Source organism: Herpailurus yagouaroundi, unplaced genomic scaffold (assembly GCF_014898765.1).
Source record: "Herpailurus yagouaroundi ecotype Mexico unplaced genomic scaffold, PumYag 67416, whole genome shotgun sequence".
Classification (NCBI taxonomy): domain Eukaryota; kingdom Metazoa; phylum Chordata; class Mammalia; order Carnivora; family Felidae; genus Herpailurus; species Herpailurus yagouaroundi.
Window position 1 is genome coordinate 1,381,784 of NW_024420231.1, and position 25,245 is coordinate 1,407,028.

Genomic DNA, 25,245 nt, shown 5'->3' on the forward strand with positions numbered 1-25,245 from the left:
AGTCTGGCCCCTCCACTTTTGCAAGGGGCTCTGCCTTTCCCATCGGGCTGCCCCTCCACCACCCAGGCTCCCTCCCCCCAGTCCGTGTAGCACACACCACCTCTCTGCCCTTCCTACCCTCTTCCGTGGGCCTCTTGTTTACGCTTGGCTCTGCAGAGTCTGTTCTGCTAGTCTTCTCATGGTTTTCTGGGTTATTTAGGCAGTTGTGGGTAGAATCTAAGCAATTCAGCAGGAGGAGGTGAGCCCAGCGTCCTCCTATGCCACCATTGTCCCAGGTCTCTCTCGATTTTAAATGTTTTCTCAACCAATGAATACAAAAAGTACAGCTACTACCGTGGTGGAAAATTGAGAAAATTTTTAACTTGGAAAGAGATTCTCATACTCAAAATGCTTTGGAAAAACTGCTACTCAGTATGGTCTCTAACATGCCATGTATGAAACTGCAACATGATCAATTAGCACTGGTATTTACATTAATTTTTTATCTTAACATAAGAAAGAAATTTTTTTGTTTATACCTAACATAAAGTTAGACTCTGATGTAATCAGTTTATTTGTCAAGGAATGATGCCTTTTCCACAATGAATGAGAAAAATAAGTGCTTTTCAAAGAAATTGCCAGAGAGAACATTTTGAAAACAAATATTTGAGAATGTTTCCTTCATCTTATGATTTTGCTGCTGAGCACTGCGTGTGACACCCATTTGCCCAGTTGTAAGAAAAGAAGGTAATGGGACATATAAAATTTGTCTAAAACATTCTATTCCAATAATTTGGGCTCATGTGTAAAAATATTGTAGCAGGCAAGAGCCACTGATTGCTGTCAGGGAGGGTGGAAATTTAATAGCCAAATCTTAACAAAAAGTTTTGCATAACTGCAGAGTGAGACCAGAAAGTAGCGTGCTTTGCTAAGCACAGCTAATGTCATATTGCAGCCATTTAGATCTATGAATCTTTGTGAGGTATCATTTTCAGCTATGACATCCATTAGATACAAACACTGGTTTAAAATGAACTCAGTATTTCAAAATATTAAACCATCATTTCAAAATTAATGAGTCATAGTCTGTCATAATGTTGTTACAAAAATATTTAAAATAATGTTTCAAATAAGAGATAAATTTGTACATAATCAAGTAAAATAAATTTATTTAAAAATATTATTATGTTTATCCCATCTTATAATTTTAAATGTTCCATTTTGCAAGATTTATAATGCATACATTAGTAGAGCAGTACATGAATATAACATTAATTTTTAAATATAAATGTACTACACGTTTTAATACATTTATATGTAATTACATACAAAACATCTCAAATTTTAATGTGCATGTAGATCATCCTGGGATATTATTAAAGTGTAGTGTCTGATTCAGTAATTCTAGGGAAGGGTCTCGGTATGCATTTCTAATGAGTTCCCAGGAGATCCTGATGTCACTTGTCCTCAGACTACACTTTGAGAAGTATGGTGCAGACGTGTGGGTTCTAACATGTTTTACTATAGGGTTGCACCATCAGAGATGTTTGGAGATGACTAGGAATATACTAAACTCCCTTCAGGTTATCCTTTGGAACTACCGCTTCTCTTAGTGGACTTTCTGGTAGGGACTGCGCTACAGTGACTTAGGTTCTGCTCCCTGTCAAACACCTGGATGCAACTCATGTCTACAGCTTTAGCAGCCACTTGAAGTGGGATAATATTGACATCCTCAAATTCAAACTGATGTGACCAATAATGGCACGTGTTCCAGCCTGGAACTGAGGGATGATAATTGCCTCAGCCTCAGAGGACTCAGTGTGAGGATTCAGTGAGATAAGATGTCTGAAGTACTGTACTTTGTGGAAAGCTCAATAAAGTATCACTGTTATCATTGGAGGTGGGGCTGCTTGTGGACTGGACAAGACTTTTTTTCAGTTATTCTGGGTCTTCTTCACCACTGAGACAAATAGGTCATCAAACCCCCATGTCATAAAGCATGACATCGAAATTTTTTTTCAACCTGGAAATATTTTAAAGTATCTGTAACCACCTCAGCTACTAAAAACAAACAACAGCAAAACACACACACACACACACACACACACACACACTCAGTAAAAACTCATAAACCACCTGTCTTTGAGAAATGTAATTTATTTGTGTGTCCACCCAAATAAACCAGTCGCAGAATATATCCTGTGGTACTTTCTCTATGGAATTATTTACACTATTCACCAACAAGAAGTTGGAAACATGTACTGAAAATAGCAAATCTGGTTTTAGGAAAAATGTAGGCTTTCTTTCTAACAATAATTAGCTGAGCTATTTGTTTAGTAAAACACTCCTAGCTTGTAATAACATCATGTACATATAGGAGAACGCTTATGTTTCCATTCACATTTATTTTTTTGTTAATGAGGACTGATTTAAGATTTTAAATCAAATGAAACTTTGGCAAATTCATGTCTGGTATGTTTGGGATCATGGAAGGGAGATTTGATTGCAAGAGCTATATCTCCCTTCTTTTTTTAATGTTTATTTTTAAGAGAGAGAGTGCGAGCAGGGGAAGGGCAGAGAGAGAGGGGGACACAGAATCCAAAGTAGGCTCCAGGCTTCGAGGTGTCAGCACAGAGCCCAACGTGCGGCTCGAACTCATACCGTGAGATAATGACCTAAGCCAAAGTCGGACATTCAACTGACTGAGCCACCCAGGCGCCCCCATTTCCCTTCTTTTTTTAAGCCACTCTACATGTGATCTCAAGTCATCAAATAGAATTAGAGCCATCTACACATTTTCAAATATCAGCTGGTTTGTTTGATTTTACTATTGTAACCCTCAGAATCCAGCTTTGTGGTTTTCCCCTTTCATGTTTGAAAGGCAGAGTTTCACATAACCATGTAGTATCCACGAAGCTAGTTCTTTGGAGCCTAGAGCTGGCTTACTGTCCATGTTGGTCAGCGAAACAGTACAAGGCCATTTAACATTTTTCAACCCTAAATATCATAGCATGTCAGCACTCTTTCTCTAGATACAGACTTGCATGCCTACACCTTCTTTTACTTGACCCTTTGTTTCTAAGGGGACTGTACAAGATTCTCCCTGATTCTGTTTTCCACCTTTTCTGTTAAAGGATGTTCGTCTCATTCTTTACCACAAATCCTATTTCCATCTCTAACCCTTTTTTGTCTTTGAGTTGAATTTTATAAGGGCAAAGACAACCTATTTTATTCACTGCTGTATTACCAACAGCTAGCATAACACTTGGCCCAGAGAATTTGTTAAATAAATATATGTTGAAATTTTGAATAAGATTTTAATGTTGTATTTATTTTGGTTATTTCATAATCTTGAAAATACTCATTTCTTTATCTTATTTTTCTTTCCTTTGGAATAAATTAGACCAATTGAAGGAGTACCACAGCAGGAATACACAGACACCAAACTTTAGAGGACAACAAAAATTTAGAAAAGCATGGTTTATTGTTTCAAAGTGAACAAGGAAAATGTTCCCAGTTTATATTGACTTGAATTCCTTACCTGTGTATCAATGTAGAAAAAGGCCAAGCATTAATCGTTTAAGTGTAATAATAAATATTTCTTGCATTTATTACTTAATTTTCATCAAGCTAACGGTTAATGTCAAAATAGACACATTATCTGTGCTCATAGTAAGGAAATTCAGAGAGAAGGGCCTTGTATCTTATACTGCTCTTCCATGACTTCTCAGATTCAGCCCGGATGAAAAGGAAAAGACATGCTGAATAGCCTGTGTGTATATAAATCCAGATCCATGTGCCCTCTGACTCCCCAGATGCCTGAGTGGGTGGAAGCATGCACATGCATTGTGACAGTGTATGCATAAATACTGTCACATGTAAGGTCAGAAGCAGAGTGACATGGAGAGAGCGAGTCACAAGTTGTTAGGACTCTAAATTGAAGTTTTGTTTTACCAAGGCCTTAGAAAACCAGAGCCACGTGAAGTCATGGCCCTTAACCACTACCTCGCCCACATACTGAGGGGAGAATTCAGATGCCTATTGCAGTCAGCCAGTCAGATTACTTCTTGCATACTCCCTGCCTCCACTCCATTTCACCCTGGAAGACCTCTCTGCTATGATTGAGGCTGAGATCTCTGAACGTAAGATCATTATATTTATCACTTTTCTACCCATACCACCCCCAAACGTGGCATTCCCAGGAGTTAGCACAAAGCTTAGTAGGTGCTCAATAAATGTTAATAGCCTGAATTAATGAATGAACAAATGTTGTTCTGGCCAGAGCTGCAGTATATAAACCCTGAATAACTGCACTCAGTACTCACCCTAAAGATAGGACAAGCAATACAACTGACACTGTAAGAAAATGTTTCTTGTTTATACAGCTGCATCTTGATCTTTGGCTGATTTAAGCACAAAGAGAGCTCTTTCAGCTCAGAGAAAGGAGGTTTATGGTGTGTGGGAGAGCTAAGAACAATGGGTTCAATTGATAGACTGGAGATGCTCTTAGCTTCTGAGAGCCTGGAAACTCCATCTATAGATCAGTCCCAGAGGGCAGAGCCAAATAAGGGCAGATGGAGAATATGGCTTTCTTGGGAACTGGCTTTCTGCAGCTCTGAGGCAAAAATACATTCACTCTATAGCACCCTGAATCAACTCTTCAAAATATGGTGCTGTGTCTTTGTTTTGCCAGGGTCTAAAAATAAGTCTTTGTCATATTTTTATGGTTTTTGTCTTAAAGTCATCCAACTAGACTTGCTTGCGGAATATTAATTGTGAAGCAGAAATTAGGAGATTAAATTGAAACTACTATTTGAATGGAGCTCCTTAACTGATGACTAACTTGTTGCCTCTAAGTAAAGTCGCCTTTCTCTACAGTCATGCTCATTGCCAGATGCAACTATGGAACAATGAATCTGCAGCTAATTTTAAGGCCACTTTCTTTAGGCTGATCATTAGAGTGCTGTCCAAGAATGCCATATTCTAGCCTAGGGTTGTAAAAAGGATTAAATGCTATTTGGGGTAGTGAGTGGACTGGCCATTCAAGGTAGTAGGTGTCACTAATTTACTTTAATAGTGCCCCGCCACAGACTGTTTAAATTTACATTGTCCTTACCATATCTGCTCTGCCCCTACCTTAAACCTTTTATCCAGTACTTTTCAGATAAAACTAAGCACTATTCATGTATGAAACACTGAACATCCAAACAATTGAAAGAGAAAGTAAGAATAACTTAATCCTCAACACACCAGGGCTGGGGCACCATTATCATATTAAAGAAGTAACCATATTTCAACCTGAATGAACAAAACACTCTGAAACCCCACTTCTAGAAGAAAAAAAAAAAAAAAAAACCTTAAGACAGGTGTGTCCAAGCATATAGGCTTTTGCTCTATATATTTGACTAGAAGTTCTCACACATTAAGACCTGAACTCTACAAAAACAAACAAACAAACAAACAAAAACAAAAAACAAAAAAGCCCACCTGAGTTCTAGTCCAAGCTCAGATATGTGCCTACTGGGTTTACTTAGACTCTGTTTCAAGCTATAAAAACAGTAGTGATTTATCTATTCTATATTTCAGAAAATTGTTGTGAGACTGACTTGGGTGACCTGAAAAATAAATGAGCTTCTTGAACACAGCGCAATAAAGGTCTAATTATTCGAGTTTCTATTGTGGGGTTAAACAAAATAATTAACTCAAAGGACACGATGTTTGATTGAGAACATTCTTAATTTTATTTTTCTTTAATTTTATAAAATACATTTTGTAAGATAAGTTCCTAAAAGTTTATCCTTTATGTGTGTTAAATTGAAATTCTATATCAGAAATGAAGGAACACTTTCAGTTAACTCTCTTCATGTGTGTATATGTGTGTATGTATGCATGGGAGATTTTCAGGGAAGGGTTGGTTATTTGTTATGTTATTAAATCAAAACAAAACACAAGATATGGATTACTTCACTTTCCTTGATCTTGATTGGTTTCTCACAGAATCTTTTCCATCTCCTCCTTCTATGCAGCCTTGAAGCTTATCTTGTATACTGGTCTGAAGACAAATATTAAGTATATTTTTGTAAATATCTTACATCTCCTTAAACGTTGCTGAAACCACTTTGGAGGAGGGAAAACAAAGTAGCTCTTTAAAACAAAAGAGCCATCTACAGTAATATCCATAAAATCTTTCTTTCGATAAAGACCACTCAGCCTTTTCTTTTTTAACCCAAAGTTAACAAACACAGAAACACACCTGGGAGATATTCAAGTTTCAAACTCTTTCCATATTTCCATTTCCATGGAGCCTGATGGCTAAGGCATTTGGTTATGTAATCTATACTAGGAGAATAACCTGTATGTTAAACCTGACTCTTTACACACCAAGTTAACACTGCTAAATCAAATCACCCCCCACTAGCATAAAAAGAACAATCAAATAAGTTATTCAAATTGAGGTTCAAATTCACCAAATCTGTTTCAACCAAGAGCAGAATAATTTGGAGAAAATCTAGTAGATGCATGGGACTAGCCAATTTTAAATATTATTTGCAATGTTTAATGTTCAATGTTCATCTGTTAAAGAATCATAATCAAAGAATCATTTCCTAGACCTTTCTGGTACAACCCAAAAAAAGTGATAAACAAATTGGAAAATGTGAAATATGCATCATTCTGAAACAAATCAAGATCTTCTAATTATCCTCTATGACTGAATGGATAATACCCCATGAAAAGAGCACCATTGTGAAGATATGACAGAGGCCAGAGTATACAACTAATCAACAGAAAAAAGACACGCTATCTGAAGAGTTAGCTATCCTGTGTCTACCAGAGGGCTAGCTCAGTTTACACCGTTAGCCACTAACAACTGCTGCTCCTTAGGTCAGTCTTTTTATTTCATATGAGCTAGGTTCTCTCTGTTCTCAGCTCCTTGGAAACCAGAGGGTTGTCATGGTAGCTGTTATCAAGGAGAAGGGAGAAGATGCTGACAACACCTTGCCTCTCTTCTCTAATAAGGTGTAAGGCCAAGTGCCCCCTTGGGCTACACAGACACTACGCTCCCTTATGCTATAAGTAAGTTGGCTGAGTTAGGGCTTAAATAGTCCATCACCATCAGGGTCAGTGCTCTCTTTCTATGGGTGAAAGATCCTTGCTTTGACCCCTTTCCTCCCAGCTTCAATAGGTAGATTTGGGCAAATGCTCCTATTGTTTTGACTGCATTTTTTTTCTTCTATCTTCAGTGGTAAGAGGGAGACAGAAGTAGGTTGTTTCGTACACCAAGGAGAATGTATTTGGCCCTGATAGGTGTCAAAAGGACCAGGTACATCCCTTCTCTCTACCTGAGTATCTTTCTTTCCACTTTGTTTCCATCGGTGGAAGTGCCCTGTGAGAAGAAAACACTTCCTGGTCCTCAGGAGATGCTTGAAAATTGAATTACAGCCTCCATTTCTTTGTGACTTGCAGTTGGGGAGTCACCATCTGAAGAATTTCCCATTTCTAGCAGGAACCAGCTGTGAAGCAAAATGACTAAAAGAGGTACATAAGAGGGGAGAGTCCATAGAGAGACATTAATCACCACAAGACTCTCCTTTCTTGTTACACTCATCAAGTAAGAGGGCCAGTCAGTGGCAAAGGCAAAGAGTTAACATGGGAGATGAAGCATCGTAGGCTGTGTGGTTAGAGCCTTGCTATTAGAGAAAGGGAAATTTCTACAGGAGATCAGAACTTGGTGCCTCGGCCCATGAGTTTAAGGACGGCAAAGTTGTAAGTGGCAGCAATCATGAAGGTGAGCTGTAGGAACAGAAGAGAAAATGCAAGTGAGAGTAGAAAAGAAAGCTCTCCCTCCTCTAAAGCTTTTTGGGAATGAGGAAGGATAGAAATAAAAACAGTTTAAATAAAGGAAAAACCCCTTATCTGTGAAAAGCAGCGTGTCTCAGGCTTTTATCCTACATACTTGACCAGAAGTCTTCTCTGAGACATCTCCTTCTAATGGCTCAGGCCCAGAGAATCAACTCAACAAGGACTTTTTTGACCTATGTTAAGCCTGGCACTGGATTTTCCTCAATAAAGTGAACAATGCATGGGCTCTGCCATCATGCTATCCACATGTCTGAGTGATCTGGAGTCACAGGCTGCTTGCTGCAGACACACAGCCACAACATGCAGTACAATCCTCCCTGTTTAATCTATTACAGAATGAGGAACAACTCAAGTTTGTATAAAAGCCTCAGCAGTAGAAGCCAGGGGGTTTGCAAGCTCATCCTTGAACAGTCACTACTTATTTAATGACTACAGATAAATTCCTCACCCTTCAGTGCCCTAGGTTTTTAATCTGAACAATGAATGCACTCCATTGACACTGCACTGTAACACCATCAGCAGGACCTGGGCATAGAATCATATTATAGTAATAACAGTTTTAATAATGTTAGAAGGTCCTCCCAGTATTTTTAGGAGAGTACCTAAATCCTTTGGAGAGTGCCCAAGGTGGATTCATATTTACAGCATATAGAATTCCAGGCTTTGGAAAATCATGTTTAGTAATGTATCAATGTTCTTGTCACTCATCTGACCAGGGTGTGTTGAGAATTAACTGCAATTTATGATTGCAAAGTACTTGGAAATATTACATGCTCTGTAAATGCTAAATATCATTTCTGACTATTAATCTCTTACCTTATTTTCTCACACCACTTTGCTTGTTCCTGTCTAATTTCTGAAGTTTTTCAACTTTGGTAACCCAAATTAGAAGTTCATAGTCTATACCTTTTTTTGTCTCTTCCCAGGAGCTTCTCTCCAGCATTTCAAGGTTAGGAATCTATCTTTTTGCCTTTCAGCATGGCTGTACCCAAGCTATCCCAGGACCATTTATTTGCTTAGATCATTCAGACAACTCACCAGGGAAATCAGTGTGGCTGCAGCTCCCACAAATGCAGCAATAAACAGGTGGAAGGTCATTTGGAACTGCAAGAAAATGCAAAAGGGAGAAAAGTTTCTTGCAACCGCAAAAATATGTTCTTCTGTAAATCATGAATGCAGCTTTCTAAATATGTTAACATCTTTGTGCTAATTCTGCATCTATAACTAAATTGCCACTTCTTTGAGTATAGGCCTCCTGTTCTTTTTTTTTAATTTTTAACATTTATTTATTTTTGAGAGAGAGAGACAGAGACAGAGACAGAGTGTGAGCAGGGGAGGGGTAGAGAGAGAAGGAGACACAGAATCTGAAGCAGGCTTCAGGCTCTGAGCTGTCAGCACAGAGCCCGATGCGGGGCTGGAACTCACGAGCTGTGAGATCATGACCTGAGCCGAAGTCAGACACTCAACCTACTGAGCCACCCAGGTGTCCCAGGTCTCCTGTTCTTTAATATACATCACAACACCTAGTCACATAGCATCCAGAGCACGGAATACTCATAAAATATTTTAATCAACTGGTTCCCGACAGTTATATCCAGGATTCCAAATTTTAAAGTCACAAATTTTTTAACTTAGAAGTTACTGCCATCTTTCTCAAGATTTACTTTTATTCCCCTGCCTCATTTGTATATGATATCCATTACCAATACAGTGTTTTCCCTTTCAAATGTACTTTTTGTTTTTACTTTTCATTACAGATGGAAAGATTCCAAACTGAAAGTGTTTTGTAAAACCTATGAGTGTCTCTATGCACAAATCATCTTCTTGATAAGGTTTTTAACTAAAAGAATAAAATTTTTCATTTGGGGGTTTCGTCAGTAAGCTCTATCTTTTCCTAAAGCTACAAATTTCTCCTTTAAGGAAGTAAGTCTTGGAATGGAAAGTTTTCTATGCAGCTCTAGGGAAAATAGATGTTTTAAGAGCTACACTCAAAATCCAGCAAAGAGAAGTTGTGGTTTTTAAAATTCAAGGCCTTGTGTAGAAATTTGTATGGTACTAGCCAATTCCATTGTAAAATAACTCAAATGGCCCACTCACCTCAGCTGTTTTGCAGATGGACAGAAGGTTGGAGCCACACACCTTGCCAGGGAAAGCATTCCATGGTAGAACACCTGAATAAGACACACAAGGCAACCAGGGTGAGTTGTGGAGTTGTGGGGCTCCATGAAGATTTTCTTTCAGGGCCCTTCTTCTATCCTTAATCATTCTGGCTGAAAAGTTGGGTCCTACTAACAATCACAATCCCTTTTTTTGTAAAGATTTGCCAAAGAAGAAGAAGAAGGTGAAGGAGGAGGAGGAGGTGGGGGGGAGGGAGGAGAAGAGGAAGAAGGTGGTACTGAACAGTTGTGTAATTTGGTCTTTGTCTTTGAAATGTGCTGCTTCTGGGTTGGGAACAACAGTCAACCAGGCTAGAGCAGTGTGAACAGCCAAGAAAATTCCCACCACTTCCAAAATAAGTTCCCTTTCAAGGGAAGAAGTCTCTACAATTTCAGTGGAAAAGGATTAAAAAACTAAGAGCCAGGCATCCATAATATTTTCCCCTATAATTACCATCCTCATTATTCTAAGTAAAGGACAAAATATATAGTGCTTTCACAGGGGGTAGGAAGACAAAGCACCCATATCCTAACTTACCATACATTCTGGCATCAGCACAGAGACTGCCTATACTGGCAGAGGTCTTGCTGGGGAAGGCAATAGATTGGCAGGTGGTCCAGGTGTTGAAGTAAATGTACACAGGCACAGCAGAGCAGGCAAACACCAGGAGCCACACAACGGTCAGGGCATAGGTGATGCCCACAAACTAAAACAATTGAAATGGGGTGGTTAGAAATCAGCATCAGCCTGGAGATGTTGCAACACAAACTAGGAGATCCTGGAATGGCATGTGCCAGATATGAAAGCAGATTCCAGAGATCTCCACCAAATGAAATTAGTAAGCAGGGCACCTCTGCCAACTGTCATTGGCAGTATCTACTAGAGAACTGGCCCCAAGTGTGTTGGAGGGTGGGGGAAATGGGTGGGGGTTGGAGTGAGGAGGATCCCTGGGTTAGAGAGGCTTCAGGAGATTTTTTGGCAGATAAGGTGTGAAGAAATCAAAACAGATCCTGAAAGAAAGTCGTGCCATTTCTCAAACCTTAGGCTGAGCTTAGAAAATGTTCCTCGTCATAGGACTTTTGATCCCTAGTCATTGAGCAAAGCCAATAGGAGATTTAAATATCAGATACAAAAACCTTTCTAAGCCAACTGCTGGCCACAGAAGACATCACTATAATCCATAGATAATCAACCCCCAAAGGATCTTAACTCTAGAGATGGAAAACCAATGTGTATCTCAGTAGAAGCATGGATAGTCCTCAGACAAAGATGAAGCATTAAAAATGCAGATCTATGCTAGTTCCCGCTGGGACCTCCAACAGAGTAAAATCCCAGAATATTGTGAATTCCTCCTTGGAGTCAATTATTTTTTTCCATGATCCACCCTCTCTCTCAGATCAAGCACCTGTATGTCAATCCCATGAGTAGCATCTTAGACTGTTAGGCAGTCATATCTAATCTTGTTGTGGTCCCCGCTAAGAGGAGAGTAAAGGAATACCAACAGATGTCTTAGAAATTGTCTGATTGTATGAAGTGTCCACAAAACTCATGCCGTTTCTTTCTTTCTTTCTTTTTTCTTTTTTCTTTTTTCTTTTTCTTTTTTGGATGAAATTTTCTAGGGAACTTTTGAAAGTTGAGGCTAAGCCAGCTGGGCACCACGTTCTTCCTGACCTTCTCGTTCGGCTGTAGCCATCACTTCCTCACTCAAAAGCCAAGCCCCTAGAGAGGGCTCAGCCTTGGGTGGGGATGAGGCCACAGACTCACGCCCAATTGTCCCCCACCCCTTGTTATTGCCACAAAATCCTGAGGATGATCACCTTGTCGGGATGTCCTAGCCATTTTCCCAAACAATGACACACCCGCTCCAAAGAATGAGCTTGATGTTGGCCTCTGGAACCCCTCCCCTTCTGGCCCCCTGTTACCGTTGCGCTCAGGCCCTTGCCGCAGATGGTGGTCTTGTAGTCGCCAAAGATCTGCCTGACTGCACCGGTGGTGTAGAAGCCCTCAGCCAGCAGGAGGGCCCCATAAAGGAAGAAGAAAGAGGCAGTTCCATAGATGACATACTGGAAGGCATGGATCCTGCATTAACATATAGACAAAACATATCAGGAAATCTTATTGAGGACCCAGTTAGGGCCCTTCTTGCAAAAGTGAGGTGGACACTTAAGTGGGCACCTAAACAAGGCTAGGGATTCTTTAGGAAAATCACTAGGTTCCTCCTCAACCTCTCCACCTTATCTTTATTGAAGTAAAGAAAGACAAAGAGTGTAGCCAATAGCACATGCTCCTCCACCCACCCCTTGCGTACCCTGTGACCTGAAGAACTAGGACTGTATTCTCCTTGGCCTGACCCTTCAGAGATATTCCTTCAGTAGGAGAAAGAAGAGAGGAACTAGACCAGGAGGAGGATGGATGAAGGAACAGGGGCCTAATATGCTCTAGGAACAGGAAAGTCTTAGTACAGGGGCCTGAGCAGAATCAAATGGTATATCAAACCAAGAGCAGCAGCCCCAATCTGTCCAGTCATTGGACCTTCCCTGAGTTCTCCATACCTATCACTGTAGAGGCTCCAACTGAGTCAATGTTAAGCCTATGGGCAGAAGTTAGAACATGTGGGACAAAGCAAGTGTGGTGGGGGTGAAGGGGCAATGAGAAGTGGACTGGCCAGCAGACAACCCTCCCATTTCTGAATTTGGCACTTCCCCCCATTTAGGACCTTAGATGAGGCATAGGTGAAATCTGCAAACAGAAGGAAGACTCAGAAATCCTGTCTGGCTCCACACTAATCCCCTACTAATCATTAAGGTACTGATGAGTCCTGTATGTCTCCAGGGAGAGACAGAAAGAGAGAAGGGTTCATGTAGGACAGGTACTTACACATTGATGAGATACTCATAGTCCTGGTAGTTTTTGGAGAAATAGGTCTCAATTAGCTTTTCTGTGCCAGTGAGTGCTTCATGTCCACAGCCACAGAACAGTGCCACCCCAAAGAAACACAATCCAGTGGCCACCAAGGAAGCAAAGGGGGCCCCTACAAGACATCTTGCACAGCACTCCAACAAGCCTGAGGAAGAAGAAGGGGAAAAGTCATGTATGTTCCCTGTGTAGCTTGTGCCACTCATACTTCTTTGTCAGACAAGTCAAGGCCCATGCTCACATGCACAGATGGAGTAGTCACCCCAGATTCCAAAAGCAGAAGAGTCTGAGCTTTAGGCTTCTGGAATGTGAGATTGACCCCAAAACCATTACTTAGCTGTATTCTCTTTTTTTGGACTTTTTTTTTTAATTTTTAAATTTTATTTAAATCCAAGATAGCTAACATATAGTGTAATAATGATTTCAGAAGTAGAATTTTGTGATTCAGCACTTACATAAAAAACCCAGTGCTCATCACAAATGCCCTCCTTAATGCCCAACACCCATTTGGCCCATCCCCCACCCAACACCCCTCCAGCAACTCTCAGTTTACTTGTGAAAATAAATCCTTACTTTTAATTCCTAGAATGTATGTGTTTGTTTGTTTGTTTGATAATTAGTCATTGAAGGGGTGCCTGGGTGGCTCAGTCTGTTAAGCATCTGACTTCAGCCCAGGTCATGATCCCGCAGTTCACGAGTTCAAGCCCCATGTTAGGCTCTGTGCCGACAGCTTGGATCCCAAAGCCCGCTTCAAATTCTGTGTCTCCCTCTCTCTCTTCCCTTCCCCCACTCGCACTCTGTCTCTCAAAAATAAATAAACATTTAAAAAATGTTTTAATAATAATTAGTCATTGAAGTAGCATGCTAGGGAGATTAGGCAATCATCCTCTCTTTTCTTATCATTCTGATTTGTTTGTTTTAGTCATTTATCAACTCTTATGGAGTACTTACTATTTGCCCAGTATTGTGCTGTTATGTGGGATGTGAAAACATAAGACATAGACTGTGCCATACGAGAGTGTTTTGTTTACTAAGGAATAATGAGCTAGGTAGATCTAATATTTTCAACTAACAATTTCAGACAGCCAAGGAAATGGTTACAGAAGGTAACTAAGAGTTCCAGGAAGGGATGGGTGCAAGCCAGAGATATTGGTATTGTCAGACAAGATTTGAGCCTTGGAGAGCATTCCAGGTGGGAGAAACTTTGGAAATTGTATGCTCCTTGATATTCCTGAATACTGTGTGTATTTGCTGCATGGAATGCTTGCTTCTTCATCATCTATAATGTTATGTGGAAAGCAGTCCAATGGGAAGGAGGAAATTGGCAGGGAGCAGGGGATAGTAATGGGAGGGTGACTATTGTTCACAGTAATAAAAATGCAAGCTTAATGATTTTTTAACACCTTGCATGACTGATTTGTCCCCCTATATTGCAGCTTGGCCAATGTCTGCACCCTCAGGCCTACACTGGAGTTCTGTCAAAACAGCTACAAAAAAACTCTATACAAAGTCAGAAAAGCATGAAACATCTTTCTGGCATGACAAAAACACACCAAAGCCTGGGAACACAGGTGTCTGAAAGTGCTAAGAGTCCCTGAGATCCCAAGTCCTGTTACCCCAGGCCCCATGCCAATGTTGCTGAGAAAGAGGAAAGGCACACAAGAAGTCATAGGCTCTGAGAACAGCTGTGCCCCAAGTACTAGCCCCATGTTCTAAGTGCCACACGGAGCAAAACTTAACAAATGTCAAGTAAATGGCTGACTAAATGAGGAAAGGATGGCTCCTTCTGGCCACTTGGCCATATCCCAAATCTATACCTATATCAATATCGATATCGATATCAATATAGATATAGATATAGATATAGATACACATACATATGCTATCTGGTTTTATACATCTATTCACATATCATACAATATATATGATATATGAATTATTTTGTATATATATCATATATATATATATATATGGATTATATACAAATATACAGCTGATGTGCTGAGAAGCTGCTTTTGAAAAAGTACTTTGGAACTCCTTATAAAAAGAAAGCAAATTGTGCTAATTTCTACTTTTGAATTTTTATTCAAAGCTCACTTGTCCATACCATTGTAGCAAGGACTAGGGGAGTCCTTTGCCCAACCCTCTTAATACTAGTAGTTTCTTTTTAGCCCTATGTGCTTAAACATCTGTTGGTTTGCATGGCTGATGCAATGTGAACAGATTTTGAAGGACCAAATTATCTATGATGGGAAAGTTGAGGTAAAGGCATTTATCTCTGTTCTCAGAGCCACAGAATGAGTGAGTCCTATTACCCATCATCCCATAAAATGACAACCCTTCCTTGGTCCTCAAAGAGACTCTTCCTCAAAGATTCTGGTATGTGACACCAGAGATGAGGCTCAGGAGCTTCAGAAGCAAGCAGAGTAAGTAGCTAACATTTGAGGCAGAACTGAATTTTCATCCTTTTCCAAAAACTGAAGAATGACTTTCAGAAAATTTGGCCTCTATGAAAAGCAATCAATTTGTAGCTGTGCTGCTGTAAATGGAGGCAGAGTTTACTTAGTATGAACTTTGCAATAATGTTTGGGAAGAGTGTTTCATCAGAGCTGGCCCATGGTGTGTGTGTGTGTGTGTGTGTGTGTGTGTGTGTGTACGTGCATGTGCACGCATGCATGCATGCAAATGTGCACATGCACACATGTATATACCAGAAAGAAAGACACAGCAGATGAAATTGATCATTGTTGGAAAAATTGATCTTCCTCTTTCTCAACAGGTTAAGATACTAGATGCATCCTGTAAGTCAATAAAAGGAGCTTGGAAATAAACAGTGTTTTCCTACTCTGTCTATCCAACTCTTTCCCACCCCCAAACTCTTAGACTCTTCTAGTAAAGAAGGTCTCTGAAGCCTGAGGATGGGGGGAGGGGAAGGTCAGTGACCCCACTGTTCCCTCTCTCCCCAGCACAGGGTCAGGGCTTGGACAGAGCCCTCCATAGCTCCCTTGGACAAAGAAGCCTTGTTTTTCCCTGAGATCTCAGGAACCTCATTGGTATTCTGCAGGGGCCTGCAGGCCTGGGGGTGGGGAAGGGGGTCAGACCCAGGGAAGAATGGCATAACTGTTTATTTAGCCCAGAGTAAGGACAGCCATCCACCCTAGCAAGTGACTGTCCTGTGCCACCCACTCACCCAGCTTTTTCACCCTGGAAAAAGCTAAACAGTCCAGGTGTTATTAGGGATGAAAGAATTTGAACTCTTGCTAGCCAAACAGGGAATCCACTCTAAGTTTTAGTTAGTATCCCCACCAGGGTTGTAAAGATAAGGAAAAATCCTCTTTAGTGAATCAAATCCCTTGATAATCATCCAAAAATAACCAGAGTGTCTTATGGAATATCTTTACTGAATGATAAAGGACTAAGCTTTGGAAGCAACTCTGGATCATCAACTGATACACTTTTTTTTTTACATACATTTTTCCTCTGTTCTCTTAGACCTCAAATAACTTAGCACCCCTTTTCTGTTCCTCTGACATTCAAAGCAAGGGTCAAGAGGGACATAGGTTTTAATGAATCTTTAATGTGGAGTTGGAAATAAATGGCCCCAGATAAATCTATCACTCTGGAGCTCTACATAGTTAAACTATATCAGCATACACATTACATGTCAATTTCTTTGTAATCAAAATGAAATGTTGATTCTGATGCCATTTAAGTTCAGCAGAAAGGAAGAATCTCATTCAATCCGTCCAAGCAAAAAATCAACTTTTGGATTCCGAAGGGGAAAAACTCAGAACATGCAAAAAAAAAAATGTGTCTTCATCATAGTAGTTGACAATCATAACGTTCTAAGAAGGTTCCACTGGGTTCACTTTGATTTTTTACAGCCCAAGAAATATCCTTGGGAATGTGTGAAGCCACAAGCTCTACATTTCAGTGCCTTTCATGGTTGAAAGGGTATTGGTTTAATTTAGGAAGGCTATAACGGATTCTGGAGAAGTTCTTTGGCTCTCTCAAGAGACATGCTCATGTTTCCAGGCTAAAGACAGACTTTCACATGGTATAATTGACATAAAAGAACTGTATAGTAATAACATTACCCAGTGCAACTCAATTGGATTAAACTGCCTGACTTTGGTGATAAGTTATAGAGAAAAATAAATACCTTTCCCAGTGTTTTCCTTTCATTTCTTTTGATGTGGATTCAGTACAATTATTAAGCATATATGCAGTAAGCTAGGCACTGTGAGAAACAAATGGGAATTATAAAGCCTTGTCCCTTTCTTCAATGACATTTCAATCTTGGGGAGAACAAAATTGTGTCTGTGAATCAAAGACCAAAGCTACCTATAACCTAATGTTAAAATGTATACGACCAAGTGCTCTGGGCAAAATGTAAGCAAAAGGTAAATACTCATTGTTGGCTAGATTTATCTGCAAACTTCCAAAATGAGTCCAATCAATCTGTGATTGAACTTCAAACCCTTCTCACCAATGCTTTTCAGAGGAATCTAACAAAGATCATCAGGACCATTGTTACTCTTATCCAGATCCGTGTCCATCCAAAGGATTGTGTTGATCCTGATGCTGTCTCTTTAAGCAGGAGCCAAGAGCTCCCAAGCCCTCTCTCCTTTCCTATGCCCTGGGAATGCCTCAAGGACCAGCTCCACGATGGAAATTCAGTGTGAATCTGGGAACTCATCAAAGGGAAGAGAGTAGGGGCTTTCATCGAAAGAGATGGTAGAAAGAGACCAATTGTGCCTTGCACAATTCTCAGCCTGTCCCTTGAATCCAGCTGACAAAGGGAAAGATAGAAGAACCCTATACAATAGAGCTAAACAACAGGCAGGCTCATTGAGCAAAAAACTGGCCCCATCTCCCTAAGTCTCTAATCTGCACTACACTCTTACCCTCCTCCCAGAACCCACCCCTAACCTCACTCCATGAACAGAGGCCTCCTTGACTGGGGCCTATAATGGTTGACAGGGCCAAGATGCTAGAGCAGCCGTGACTGGTACTGGGGATGGATGAGGATCAGTGGGTGGGTTCTAGGAGTAAAACAACAATCATCAGGAGGTGCCAGAGACAAAGACTTTTGCTTCTGGCCTTATCCTGGTCAGACAAAGCCCTGCCTATAATCTCGTCTTCCCTACATGAACTCATCACCTATACCACATTCAAGTGCTGAAAGGGTCCCTGCAGCCACTGGAGCATGGGAATTCAATCCTGCTGGATAGTCGAGTTATATGGATAAAGTTAAATAAAAAAGAATTTCAGCCTCTTCTTTGGACATAAATTATATTATTATTACCATAACAACAGCATTTGAGCCAACTTGTTTCCTATACTCCCTACTCCTCCCCAAACACGCACACACACACACACACACACACACACACACACGTGACAATTCATGCCCAAACATATGGAGGTTGGAATAGAACCTTGATTGTTAAACTCTGTCCCTGATACATTTTCTTCATTTTGCCCACTTATACAGAAGTGAAAAAGTACCCGGCAATAAGCTAAGGAGATAACATTTTCTATACCTTATTCCTTATGTCAGTCTCTCACCATTTTTTTCCTCTCTCCTTGGTTGCAGTGTAAAGCTGATCTGGGAACGTTGTTCTCCTACTTGGGATATCACTGACTCTTTTCCAGATCCCTGCCTAGCAGAGAGCTCAGAGGCAAGTGCAGATCTGAGATATCACCCTTAGGACCATTTTCAAATAGCCAAGGAGGAATTAATCAATCGGTACTTGTTGAACTTTTGAGGTAAGTTTGACACTGGATAGGCCTTAACAGTGGGAAAGAAAGGGAAACCTGCTCTGTTTGCATTCCAGACTGATGTGACTATTCTTGACCATATCGCTGCCCTGACTTCATCTTCTCTGGATCTGAAGTTCTGTAGGCAAGGATGGCATGTCTACAGTTGCTTTCTTTCAAGACCAAGAACTATACCCTGAGGATGGTTTTCAGGGTTTCAAGATAATACACAAAAAGGCAACAGGGAAAAAGATGCCACTGGCTGGGTGCCAGTGCCTTGATGGGTTTAGACACTATATGTCTCCCACCCATCTCCCAGGGGGTTCTTAGACCTTATTACTACTCACATAGCTTTGAAAGATTAGTTCTAGTTGTCAGGCTGTTGAGTAAACTTCTGGCTTTCATAGTGCAGAACCAGGGCAAAGGCTCCTCCAAGCAGAGCAGGCCTTTCAGTCTGCCTAACTCTCCAAGATCTCCTCTGGCTCTGCAAAGCTAAGGTGAGAAATGGGGTGGGGAAGGCTGTCCATGATCATTTTAGTCAGTGTCTCTAGGAAGACTGAGTGTGCAGTTTTGGATCTGGTTTCTTTTTAGCTCTTGGCAGTCTTGTGACATTCTTGCCATCCTGGTGGGATTCAGTTTGTATTCAGGAATTCTGTAAAACTGGACCCCTCCTCTGCTTCCACACTTCTTGTCTGAGCTACCCTCACTTAGTCTGCACCAGCCAAAACTATACTTACTGCTCGGCAAAGAGCCACCTTTGGAGGGAAGCATCACAGTCTGGTTACCAAGGTAACAGCCACTGTTCTCAGACAACAGGCTTGCAGGAGCCAATGTTTTGCTGTTCAGAAATGGCATTGTGTTACTGAGCAGGGAACAATCAGCTACTGCTCTTTAGCTCTTTTCTGTTTCCATTGTTATCCCAAAGACTCATTTGGAACATTCCCCTCCCAAGGCGGGAAAAGGTTTAATGAACTGTCATTTCCCCCATAAGCCTTTTGTATTGAGAATACTGAATTCAGTCTTCTTCTTTGTTTCCCATCCTATAGGATTCTATCTGGTCAACGTAGTGAGCTCCCTGTTTCTGGAGGTGATTAAACAGAGATGGTCTATTATTTATAAAGTACTTGAGATACTTTGTTATTGAATAATTGGAAACTCAATGGCTACTCTGTTATGTGCCCCTGGCCCAAGAATTGCCCATCCCCAGGATCTGGGATCCAATACACCACCTCAACTTTGCCCTTATCTGTGGCAATTTCCCCTGGAGGAAATCATCCAACCTCCATGATATAGGAAACTGTCCCTGTGGTCACCTCATTTGTTCCTGCCTTTTCCTCAGGGCTTTCATCCTCTGAGGAAGTAATATTTAGCATCATTCTTTACTCCTTTTCCATTTTTTAATTCACAACCTACCCAATCAGCTGCCCTGACATTATGTAGCGTTCCTGATATTACCAAGGGTAGGAATTGAGTTTCTCCAACATTCACCTCTCATCTGGCTACACTCAGTTGGTCAAATGATTCTTACCCAAGTGCACAAAGTGTACACAAAAAAAGTCCAAACCACTTTGGAAAGAGTTAAGAGTCAGTTTATACATGCATTATTTTATAATAAATGGTATTATCATTATTTACAATTGTTATAGAGCTTTCCCATTTTCAAAGAATATCCACAACATTAGTACTTGATTTTCACAACCCTGCAAGTAGACAAAGCAGTTATTGTTATCCCCATTTTCCAGAATATGAAGTGATAATTCACAGTGGCCAACCCAAGGTCATGAAGTTCATAAGTGGCAGATATGGGATTCAAACCTGGTTGATTCTAGTCCTGCCCTCTTAATTATCCATGTTGAATACATGTTTCAAAAAGCTCTCTCAGGATGAAACAACCTAAAGGCTGACACCAGCTTAATATAATTGAAAACCGTTTTCTATGGATGTTCCTATAGTCTTCTGGGTACTATATTTGATGGTGAATACATACAATAATTGATTCTCGTTTCATTTAGGATGTATTCAAGCTGCTACTCTTCTTTTGCCAAATGTGAGTGAAAAATGTCTACACATCTCTGTGATATCCTGTGTGGACAAAGACCTTCATGATCTGTACACCCTGCTCTAAGTAGACACTATGAAAGACGAGATAGCTTCTCTCTTTGTTCATGGAACTTGGAGAAGCCCTTAGTACTCAACCAAGTCAGCAAGATCCGTAAGGTCCCAGCAGCCTTCTTGTCATAGGAGCATAGGAGGGATTTAGAGTCTGAATCATGCCCTCAGAAAGGCTAAGTCTATGATATTAGTTAGATATGATCACCCATATATGTACACGTGCACACACACACACACACACACACACATACCCTACCCATATCCATTGAAGCCTTTATTTTCATTTCCTGAACCCGAGATTGGCCTTCTCAGCCATAGCCAAGCCTGAGTTCCATCTTGCTCAACTCCCCAATTTCCTTCTGATGTCAAACGGGGTCCAAATTTCATATCAAGCAAGCAGTCATTTTATACATCTGAAGGCTAGCCAACACTCAGTTGTCACCAGAAGAACCAGGGATGTCAGCTGACCCAGTCATTACCAGGGCCTAGGAACCGGGGAAAAGAGAAGGTAGAGGGAAGTGAGGGGGTAAGAGGACACATGACCATATCCAACCCTCTGGGCACTCTCTCCAAGGACCTGTGGTACTCTCCACGTGCTGCTGGAGTTCTTGGGCAATAAAGCATCATTCTCAGTACAGCAGAAAAGGAGTTAACCGAATTGAGTGCTAAGGAATTAAAGACAACAAGTGCCAAAACACAGCTTATTGAAACCATTGGAAACCCCGAACCTTAAAGTTGGAAATTGTCTTGCAAATTTCTGTGCCTGCTTGAATCTTCCATGCTAAAGTTTTTGAAACTCACCCATGTCTTTGGAACTCTGACTCCAAATTGTAGCCGGCTGGCTAGTCTGCTTTGCGGCTGACTTTGTTCAGCTGGAAGGATCCTGGTCTCTCCAGTCTCCTTCTTCGGTCCTTTACTTTTTTCTGAGTATCTTTGTCCTCTTCTCCTGCAATGAAAAGGGCTTTCTGATTGACAGCCAACCCCCTTAAAGAGACAGGCCCCGCTTTCCTCCTCCTCTCCTCCTCCCCTTCTCCTCCCCTTGTCCCCACCTCCTTAGGGATACTCCCTTCTCTAAGAACTCCATCTTCTCTTTCTGCCTTTCACTACCAATTGTTTCATTTTCTGTTTTTCAGTTTTTCTCTAAGCCTTGTCTGTGAGGAATTTCACTTTGATGCAGAGCATCTGGAATGTGGTTTGGGGGTAGAAACAAAATGAGGTCCTAGGAACCTCCAAGTGATGCTTGGGTCTATTTGGTGTGGGATGTTGCAGTCCAAGTGTCAGAAGCCATAGAAGCTGTAGCCATGGCCAGGGGCTCAGGGTCAGAAACCTAGATGTTATTCCCAGAGTACTTCCAACTCTGCCCCAACTCCACCCCTCACTCTTAGCTGCTCTTGGCCCTGTCTACCTTTCCCCTCCCCACCCAACTCCTTAGCAAATAAGCATCCGTCCTCTACCCAGCTCTAAAAAACATAATAGAGAAGAAAATTTTGTCTTTTAAAATAATTTCTTCCAAATCCTTCTTGGTTTCAACTAAATGAGGACAAAACACAAGCTGTTGATTCCACGAACAGATTTTGACCAAGCTGGGGGAAGCTACAATTGTAATGATTTTATAGAAAGGATAAAAGAGAGCCAGAGAGATGACAAGACCTATGCAAATTCACAGAATAAGGTAAAGAGAAGGTCAGAGTTAGGGGTATGGGTGGTTTCCAAGGAGAGTAATTGACTTTGAGACAAATCACTAACATGATCTGGGAATCAGGTAGTCAATATCCAATCCTGAGACTGTAGTGTCATCAAAGAGCTAAGGCCAGGCTGGTGAGAGGCAAAGGGTGAGTTGGGGTGAAGCAGTGGCTGCCAATGAAGGTAGAGAGAAGGGGAAAGGAAATAAAGTATTTGCCTCAGAGAAAAAACACAAGAAAAAAATGGCCAAGCAACAAAAACAGGGGAACAATATATGAAAAATGGCCAAGCAACAAAAACAGGGGAACAATATATGAAACCTACCTTACCAATAATACTTATTTCTAAAGACTGTGAAGGTATTTGAGGGCCCATTGTTAGGTGGGATTAGTCTGGGAAGGTTTTCTAGAAAAGGTGGACCTTAACTTACTCTCCTTGTTAGTGCTCTCTTTCCCTTCAGGGGCCTCAGAGAGAGTCACCACTCTGTTGACCTTGAGGCCCACATTCTCCCATGGATGACCTATGAAGAAACTGGTTGGCATGTAACTGAAGGAATACTTATTAGAAGACTCCAGGAAAGAAGGTATGACCCACACACAAAAAAACCAAATTTTTCCTAGAGCTTTGCCTTGGGGATAGAGAGGAGAAGAAAGAGGTACTGAACAGAGCTTAGAATCTTCCTGTGGGGAGGAGAATGGTAAGATTGTATCTTACAGTTTTTTCTTTGTGCTGTGACCTTGGACACATTCTGGCTTGAGCTCTGATGTTAGGTGAATCCTCTGCAGATGTCCCTGTGGATTCACCCAGGTCCTCAATCCTACAGTATTTGAGACTTGTCCAGAGTCCTATAGCTCTAGATCCTTTGCTCTTATACCAGCCCCAAAGAGACAGGATCTCTGGAAATGCTGCCCTTTTTGCAGAGCTGTATAGGAGCTTCGTAGAGCAGACCATGATATCGATGGCAGAAGTTTCCAGGACCCCTGACCTTGCTGACCCTGCTCTCCAGCCATAGATTCTACCTCCTGAAGAAGCTGGGTTGTAGGATTGTGCCAACAATTAACTTCTGGATGATTGTTGTCAGAATCTCCCTGGAGGAGAGGGAAAACCAAAAGCAAGAAGTCACCAAATGTGTGCCCTTAGCAGCTCAGATGGGTGAAGAAACTGAATCCAAACTCTGGGGGTTCTGATTTAGCAGGTGAGAAAGATGGTTTTTCACAGCTTGGATAGATGAGACAGCTCTGCATGCAGGGGAAATCGCTCAGGCTGAGTCTCCTCACAAATCTACCCCTAGATTCTCAGCAGCAGCTCTGGGGACTGTTAGGCTACTTGGAAGAAAAGATGTGTTCCCAATAAACTCACAGGTTCCAATTTTTCAACCATGTTCCTCAAATACACATTTCTCTTCTCCTTTCCTTCATCTCTATTGCCTTACCATTCATTCTATCTTCACAAGTCTCAATCTTTCTGTTTCTGCTCTCCATCTCTGTCTTTCTTTTTCTCTCTCCACACTCTTTGATGGATCATGTCTTCCTGTATCCACCGTGATTTTATGTCCAGGGATGGGAAAGGTCTCAGGTAGGTCATGCTCACACTCCCCAGTGCCTTAAGGTTCCAGCTACCCAAGATCTAGTATGTTGTAGTCTGTATGTCCTGACTGCCTCATAACCCACTCACCACCCCTCTCCTGTCCTGAGCCCTCCCCACAGGCTCCACGGTGGTTTCTTTCCAGGTCCCCAAGGGTTGTGTGTGTGTGTGTGTGTGTGTGTGTGTGTGTGTTTTAATCTACCCCCCCCCATTTCTATGATACTGCTTCCAATAGTTCTGCTGGGCGCCCTTAGCAAAAGTTCTCCAGAGTTCACTTGGCAGTGCCCAGGAATTCCTCAAGAGGGCATTACCAGCCTTCTTGGTGACAGCCTGCTGCCTGTGCTGGGTGCTTGTGGGAACAATGCAGGATTGTATGAAACTAGTAAACAGTTTCTTTCATGAAATTCTGATTATACCTCAGAGGATTTGGACCCTTCAATCATAGCTTGCTTTGGTTGTGCAGCTTTATTGCAAATAATTCCAAAACACTTAGATATTACTTCCACTATCTGTGGTGTGATCCCATAGTAGCAGATTCTTGAAGGCCACTAGGCAAGTGGGTTCTCTTTGGCACATTGAATAGATTGAACTCTGAAACTCAGCAAAGTCCAGTGAATTTCCTCAGGAAACTAAACAAGGGCTATCGTGCCCAATCTTGTGGTCCATATCTTCTACCATGTCCACAGAGAAGATTGTAAAGTGGAACAGAGAAGGTATAGTCCCAGTGAAAGCCCGAGATCACCTGCTAGCATTTAGGCTTCTGGAGCTGAGGCTCTGCTTCTCCTCCCCAAGATAATATCCTTCCAGACAAAATTTAGGAAGGCAAGTGGCTTCTTCTTACAGCTTTTCTAGCCCTGGCACAAAAGGCTGGCTGGTTGGCAGGCAATATATTATGTCTTATGTACTTGTGACTAGAACTTTCCACACCCAACTTCATGCCAATTGGCTTGGCCATGCCTTTCTAGCCAACAGAACTGAGGGCTGAGGGCCAGAAATGTCACATACTTTGGGCTGGCACGGAGTGGGGGGGGGGAATGAAGGGTGCTCTCCTTCCTCTCCTGAAGATTCAGAAACAATACAAGAATTAATGGGGGCTGACAGTGTGTTGGGTATGGATTGTGGATTGTGGAGATACCCATGACTTGGGGATAGTGTGAAAGGTAGCCTCTAAGCCAAAATAATCAGATGAAT

At 41.4% G+C, this 25,245-nt stretch overlaps 1 protein-coding gene across 2 annotated transcripts; it reads right to left on the reverse strand.

Annotated features, from left to right (window-relative positions):
• Positions 1 to 5,696: 5,696 nt before the first annotated feature.
• Positions 5,697 to 21,742, reverse strand: PLP1 (proteolipid protein 1). Of its 2 annotated transcripts, none has more exons than XM_040467278.1 (7): positions 21,589 to 21,742; positions 12,874 to 13,060; positions 11,814 to 12,075; positions 10,534 to 10,702; positions 9,937 to 10,010; positions 8,878 to 8,943; positions 5,697 to 7,770 (listed from the first exon to the last, which is right to left on the reverse strand). In XM_040467278.1, exons 1-7 carry the CDS (start codon positions 21,590 to 21,592, stop codon positions 7,699 to 7,701), a joined length of 834 nt encoding a protein of 277 aa, XP_040323212.1. In that variant the 5' UTR covers positions 21,593 to 21,742; the 3' UTR covers positions 5,697 to 7,698. The 2 variants fall into 2 exon arrangements, with proteins under 2 accessions (XP_040323212.1, XP_040323213.1); XM_040467279.1 differs by having other exon boundaries at positions 11,919 to 12,075; positions 21,589 to 21,740.
• Between the last annotated feature and the right edge of the window lie 3,503 nt (positions 21,743 to 25,245).